At 41.9% G+C, this 7,129-nt stretch overlaps 1 protein-coding gene across 1 annotated transcript; it reads left to right on the top strand.

Annotated features, from left to right (window-relative positions):
- Positions 1-1,522: 1,522 nt before the first annotated feature.
- LOC149241899 (uncharacterized) lies at positions 1,523-5,632 on the top strand. Its single transcript, XM_089370718.1, has 2 exons — positions 1,523-1,869; positions 2,647-5,632. The coding sequence occupies exons 1-2, from the start codon at positions 1,523-1,525 to the stop codon at positions 5,630-5,632; spliced, it is 3,333 nt and encodes a 1,110-aa protein (XP_089226844.1).
- Positions 5,633-7,129: the final 1,497 nt, after the last annotated feature.

Raw genomic sequence — 7,129 nt, 5'->3', positions numbered from 1 at the left:
AGACCGGAGGAAAATGCTTTCCAAGGGCTCAGAAAAAACCTAGATACGTAATACCCAACAACAAGCCGGAGGAATACAACAGCTACATGAAAGATCATGCACTGATCTGCAAGTTCGTAGGGTATTGGCCTACTGAAAAAGAACTACACAGATGGATTTACCAGAGATGGAGGTCAAAAGGGCACATTGCGCTGAAACTAGGAGCAAAAGGGTTTTTTACAGCCATATTTGCGAATCTGGGGGATAAAGAAAGGGTTTTTGAGGAAGGGCCATATTTCATGAACAATGCAGGACTGTTCATGAAATACTGGGAAGAAAGATATAACCCTGATAACGAAAAGATGCTGGAAGCCCAGATCTGGGTCAGACTGTTTGGATCACCCGTGGAATTTTGGGATCCTGAGATTATGGAAGGGATAGGCAACACGATTGGTGCCTTTGTCAAGGTAGTGGAAGCAACGAAAAAAGGCAAGTATACATCATATGCAAGATTATGTGTATACATGAATATAGCCGAACCTCTGCCGGAATACATAGAACTAGAATATCATGATGAAGTATGGCAACAACCATTAGATTACGAGCATATCCCCTTCAGATGCAGAAGATGCCATGAGTATGGACACCTATACAGACAATGCCCATTAAACAAGGAGGAAGAATACATAAGGAAAAAAGAAGAACAACAAAGGGAGGTAGAGAGAACTGAGGAGACAGACAAGGGTTTCCAACAGGTTACCAGAAAGAAGAAAGCTGGTAAAGAAGGTCTAAAAACACAGACACAAGCGAAATCACTGAGCATCGAAAGTCAGAACAAGTTCAAAATCCTCCAGGAAAATAGTGAAGAGGGTGAGGACAAAGTGGTAGAGGAAGAAGATCCAGAGAATGAACCCATGGAAATAGTCAAGGAAACCAGAGAGAAAGACACAGGAGCAAGAGTAATGAATGAAGAGGAAGCTGCTGAAAAGATAGAAATACTAACTAACCAAACCCAAATGGAGACGGAAAGCCAGAAGGAAAACGAGGCAGAGGAAGAAAGGATTATGAGACAACTAATTCAGGAATGGAAAAACTTGGACGAAAGATTCATACCAGACAGTCAAAAACAATTATATAAGGAGGCATTTCAAAAATACAAAGATAAAAAAGGGGAGAATATGGATAAACAGGATATCACATCAGGAGAACAGGAAAGAGGTCAGATGGGAATTGGCGGTGCTGGCAAAAGCAGCAGGAAAAGAGGGAGGAAAACGATGAATGAAACGATCCAAACAGTTGGCGAAGTATTGATAAACTCAGGTAAAGTGATACCTCTGTCAGAGGTATTTTTCCACTCCTCCAAAAGTTTAAAATGATTATTATCAGTTGGAATATTAGGGGTCTGAATAGTAAGGGTAAGCAGAGATATATGAAAGAGAAACTTAGAAAAGACAGACCAAGTATTATGATCCTCCAAGAGACAAAGATCACCATGCAGCAGATGGAAGGAATAATCAAAAACAACAAACTCCAATACGAAGTCATGGGACAAGATGCAATCGGATCAGCGGGCGGCATTGCAATATTGTGGAACCCAAACGAGATAATTTTTGAGAGCTGGACCAGCATGACCAGAATCCTTACAGGCACAGGAAGAATAGCGGGGATGAAGGAAAGGGTTATTATTTCAGGGGTTTATGGTCCTCATACTCCGGGAGACAGAGAAAACTTCATTAAAAATATGCAAGCAACTCGAAGATTACATCCGGAGACAGCATGGATTGTAGGAGGAGATTTCAATTTAATCTGGTCTCTAGAAGAGAAAAAGGGAGGTATAAGGAAAACAGATCAATATATGGAAATGTTCAATGACATGATAGATGGTCTGAGGTTGGTAGACTTACAAACTATCAACGGAGTCTATACATGGAATAACAGGAGAGGGGGAAGGAATCAAATAGCATCCAGACTAGATCGGTTCTTAGTATCAGAAACAATTATGAACAAAGATGTATTCATAGAAGCAAAGATCATGCCATCCCTTGGATCAGATCACTGGCCAATTAGACTGGAAGTGGATATTAAGAATAACCTTGGCAAGAAGCCCTTCAGATTTGAAGCTTTTTGGCTTAGAGACCCGGAATTTATCAAAAAAATGGAAGAATGGTGGAAGCAAAGCACAGTACAGGGAAAAGGAAAAATGCATACCTTCCAACTTAAACTTAAAGAGTTAAAAGGAAGGATAAAGAAATGGAACAAGGAAGAATTCGGAAACATCATGGATGAAAAACAAAAGTTGGAAGAAGAAATGGAAGCTCTACAAAAAAGGATAATAAATGAAGGTAGGACAGAGGAAACTTGCAGAGAAGAAGGGATAATTCTAGGAAAACTGGAAGAGAGGAGAAAGCAGGAAGAAGTTCTATGGAGACAAAAGTCTAGAATAAAGTGGCTTAGGGAGGGGGAAAGGAACACGAGATTTTTTCATCAAGCAATGATACAACACAGGCAAAGAAATAGGATACTATCTATCAAGAACGAGAGTGGAGAGAGGATTGTTGAACATGAAGGAATTGAAAAAGTGCTGATGGAATACCACAAAGGAATATTGACTGAACCCCACATAGACAGGTCTGAAGCTATAAAATAAGTTTGCAAGGCAATTCCCAGGATAGTAACTGAAGACCAAAATAGAGCCCTAATGAGAGTAGCTAGTTTGGAAGAGGTGGAGGATGTGGTGATGAGCATGAAGAAGGGTACAGCGCCAGGACCGGACGGTTTTACGGTTGATTTCTATCAAGCGTGTTGGCACTTTATGGGATGGGAGATTCTGGACCTGATAGAAGAATCCCGTATAAATCAAAAGGTATGGCCAGCCATTAACTCTACTTTTTTCACTTTGATTCCAAAAAATGACAATTCAGAGGATGCTAAGGGTTTTAGACCCATTGCCCTATGTAATGTTATCTACAAAATAATTGCATCGCTGATGGCCAAAAGACTGAAACCCCTGTTAGATAGATTAATATCCCCTGAACAAACTGGTTTCGTTGAAGGTAGACAAATTCTAGATGGTTTAGTGGTTACTCAAGAAGTAATTCATTCACTGAAGGCAAAGAAGCAAAAAGGAATGATGATTAAACTGGACCCGTCGAAAGCTTATGATAGAATCAACTGGCAATACTTGGAAGAAATCTTGGGAAGCTTCGGTTTTGGTACTAGGTGGATAAAGTGGGTTCATAGTCTCATATCAACTCCAAACTTTTCAATATTAGTTAATGGAACTCCCTCGAAAACCTTTAAGGCATCTAGAGGAATAAGACAAGGTGATCCCTTATCTCCTTTCCTATTTATACTAGCTGCAGAGGGTCTGGGCAAGTATCTTAAAAAAGAAAGAGCAGCAAATAAAATCAAAGGGCTAAGACTATGGGCTAATGAATTGCCTATAACCCATCAGCAATTCGTTGATGATATCATGTTATTTGGGGAGCCAACCATAAAAGAAGTGAGAAATCTGAAGAAGGTTTTGGACTTATTTGCGGAAGCATCTGGGTTGGAGATCAACAAGGAAAAGTCATGCACCTTTATATTCAATACCATGGAGGCAGTCAAAATCCACTTGACCAGGATGCTAGGTTTTAAGCAAGGGGATATCCCAACAAAATACTTGGGAAACATACTAGATTTCAACTCTAAAAGACAGAAGAATTGGCAAGGAGTCTTAGAGAAATTAAAAAAAAGAGTGGCTAACTGGGCCTTCAGAACTTTAAATATTGCTGGAAGGATTGTTTTAGTAAAATCAGTATTGCAGGCAATCCCCATATATCCGCTATCGATTATGGCGGTACCACAAGGAGTCTGCACCAAGATCAGAGAAATTATGAGGAAGTTCAATTGGGGAGGATCGACCCAACAGAAGAAGTGGGCCCTAGTATCATGGAAACACCTAACGAAACGAAAGGAGGAAGGAGGCTTGGGTCTGCGCGATCCGGATAGACTCAACAAAGTGCTTGGTGCAAAACTTTGGTGGCGATGGCTAAGAGGGGGCAATGACCTATGGAAGACATTATGGAGGCACAAGTACAATATGCCAAACACTACGGAGGATATCTACCGGATGCAGGAAACCCCGAAAGGCTTGGCAATCTGGGATGAGAAATGGCAGCAAAGAGAGAAAATGAGCAGAATACAAAAAATCCAAAACATACAGGAAAAAATTGGGGATAACCGTATATATGTCAAATATTATTGGAAAGAGAACGAAGTGGATGGAATCTGGCGGAAATGGATAACACCAGAGGAATGGGGTTTTGAGATAGATCAAGAGCAACAGGAAGCGTTTATGGAAGAGGTAGAGTCCAGGAAAATAAAAGCTCGAGCAGGTAGGGATATCCTTAGATGGGGGAAGTCAATGAAAGGATCCTTCACAGTCAAGGAGGCATATTATCTGGCAGATCAACAGGGGACCAATGAAGAAAACCAAGAATGGAAGGTCATCTGGGGTAACAATTTGTGGCCGAAAATTATCTTATTTGCATGGCTAGTAGCTAAGGGCCAGATCCTGACGTGGGATAAACTCCAAAAGAAAGGTTTCATTGGACCTTCAAAATGTTACCTATGCAATAAGGAAGCTGAAACTCAAGATCATCTATTAATCAAGTGTGTTTATGCCAGGAAGCTATGGATTGAAACCGGAAAACTATTCCAGAAACTTGAGGGGTCCCCGAGAGAAATAAATGAAGTAATTTTTCATTGGCAGAAGGAAAAATTCCAATGTAAAGTAGTCCGAAAGGCCTGGGATCTCATTGCGGGTTTTGTGATTTGGATGTTATGGAAAGAAAGGAACCGCAGAGTATTCCAAGACAAAGCTAAAAACGCGGAAACAATATGGAACAGAGTAGTGAACTTAACCAGAGAATCAATTCTGGTGGAAAAATGGGATGCAGATGATTGGAAAGTAGATCAGGGAGAGGAGCAAATTTTAAAGAAATTAAATTTGAAATTTGAAATGGTGCATACCAAAAAAATTGGCAGAAATAGTACGAGATCTCAAAGCTATGACAAGTTCGCATATCCCAAAGGTAATTTTATGAAGTTAAACTTTGACGGGGCATCGAAGGGGAACCCAGGTAATGCCAGATTCGGAGGTATCTTCCGAGACAGCCAGAGAAACACCATATGGATCTATGCAGAGTGGGGCGGGGAGATGACAAATAATGAGGCCGAGTTATGGGCGATCCACCAAGGCTTGAGAATCGCGATTAGAAATGGCTATAGAAACCTGGAGATAGAAGGAGACTCTCAGATAGCAATTGAAATACTAAAGAAACTTAACAACGGGAAGAACTGGGAGCAGATCACCAATAGCTGGCGAATGGCAGGGATTGTTCAAGAAATGGCGGACCTACTAAAAAGAATCGACTATAAAATATTTAATCATGTGAAAAGGAATGGAAATCGAGCGGCATATTTCCTTGCGAATTGGGGTTGCAAGGGTCAAAACAACAAAATAGACAATCAGTGGAGAACGTTGCGGCCCAATAGAGAATGGGAGGAATTGGCCGGTATTATTAATTATGACCATGAACAAGCAACGAATGAAAATAAAGGGCAAGCAGCAAACGAGAATCATAGCATTCGTGCGGCGGACAGGTGAGATGGATCGGCAATCCCAGAAATTTAATGAGTGTCAGTCAAGGCGGGGGAATGATATAATGGGCAGGCAAGCTACAGTACAACAGAAGTGTGCGACGACAGGTAAGAATCAACCACCACACAACAAGATAATAAACGCAAGTGATCGGAGAGGAGGAAAAAACGGTATGTCAGAATCCATAAATGGAAATGAGGGAAGAAGGATAAGTGATAGGAAAGGCAGAGGACAAAGTAACAGGTGGCAGCGGAAGGCCAAGTTGACAGGTAGGCGGATTAGAGCAAGGAAGACTATAAACGGGAGGCAGCGAAAGAATCGACAACGAGGAAACTGTTTAGGAACTCAGAGAGCGAGGAGAGGAAAGGTGGTGGAGAGCTGGTACAGAGCGAGGTTATGTCGAGAACTTACTCAGGACGCTATGGAAACCAGGAAGAGAGCAAGGGCAGTAGAGGAACTAGAAGCTGCGGAGCGCAGAGACAGGGATAGGAAGGGCAAGGCGGTAGCAAAGGAAGAGACCATAGAGGAGATATATGAAATATATGATGAATCTAAGGAAGAGGAGGACAGGCAAGATCAAGGCAGGCAAGGTAAGGAACGAGGCAAAAATATAGGAGGTTGGGATACCCAGCAAACCAGCGACGAGCAGCTAGGACAGCGGGAGGGAAAGGCAAGGCAGCGCGACAGACAGAGAGGAAGAAGAGGCGCGGGTGGCGGGTTGGAGCTGAACAGGAGGAGAGGCAGAGGAACGAGCAGATACGGAGGAGTAAGGGGAGGACGACAGGGGCAGAGAGGGAGACCCGGAAAAAAGACAAGCCGGTCGTTGGACAAGAAAATTCAACAAGCAGAAAAGGCGTATAATCAGAACACGAATCCAAGAATCAGGAGAATTATCCAGAATATGGAGGAAGATGCGCTGCAAGCTCAGTCTGACTCAGAGATGGAGGATTGGGAGTTTCTACTCCACGACCCTGGCAACACTAGAGGAAGAATGTCCCTATTTAAACAGTCTTTGCATATCTACTGGGTGATGAAGAGATTGTTGGCTAAAGCTTTGGAACAAGCTGCAACAGAGATGGCAGAACTGGCGCAAGGAGTCCCCAACCTAAGGAGGGAGCTGAGGATCATTCAGATTACATTGGAGATGCAAGAGAAGAAGCTTGAGGAGATTCAGCAAATGATAAGGGAAGGACAGCAAAATGCAAACAAGGAGTCAAGCCAGCGTCCAGAGGCAGAAGCTGATTAAAGATAGATATGTATTAATTTTGATGAAGCTGCATAGTATAGATAATTTCAGTTTGTTTAAAGTATTAGAAGAGGAAAATAGATATATGCATGCAAGTAGAATTAGAAATCTGCAAGACTGTTTAGTGTATTTAGCTTGGATAATCAGACTATGGATTTTCTATTTTTGGTCGGCTATTAAAAACTTTAGGTGGCTGAAATACTCGGTTTCCCCAAGAGGGCGAGTTGAAGGCAACCTTACTCATACTGTGTATTTTT

The sequence above is a fragment of the Pinus tabuliformis genome, chromosome 8, assembly GCF_031772625.1.
Source record: "Pinus tabuliformis cultivar Carrire ecotype Pingquan chromosome 8, CPIR1, whole genome shotgun sequence".
Classification (NCBI taxonomy): Eukaryota; Viridiplantae; Streptophyta; class Pinopsida; order Pinales; family Pinaceae; genus Pinus; species Pinus tabuliformis.
Note: the sequence above shows the minus strand (reverse complement) of the source record. Positions and strands in the feature narration are given on the sequence as shown.

Bases quoted from the DNA above. Each gene is read 5' to 3' on its own strand.
- LOC149241899 (XM_089370718.1), top strand. From the start codon at position 1,523: ATGGGACAAGATGCAATCGGATCAGCGGGCGGCATTGCAATATTGTGG. The intron at 1,870-2,646 runs GTTGGTAGACTT...GGCAATTCCCAG, and splicing joins GACATGATAGATGGTCTGAG to GATAGTAACTGAAGACCAAA.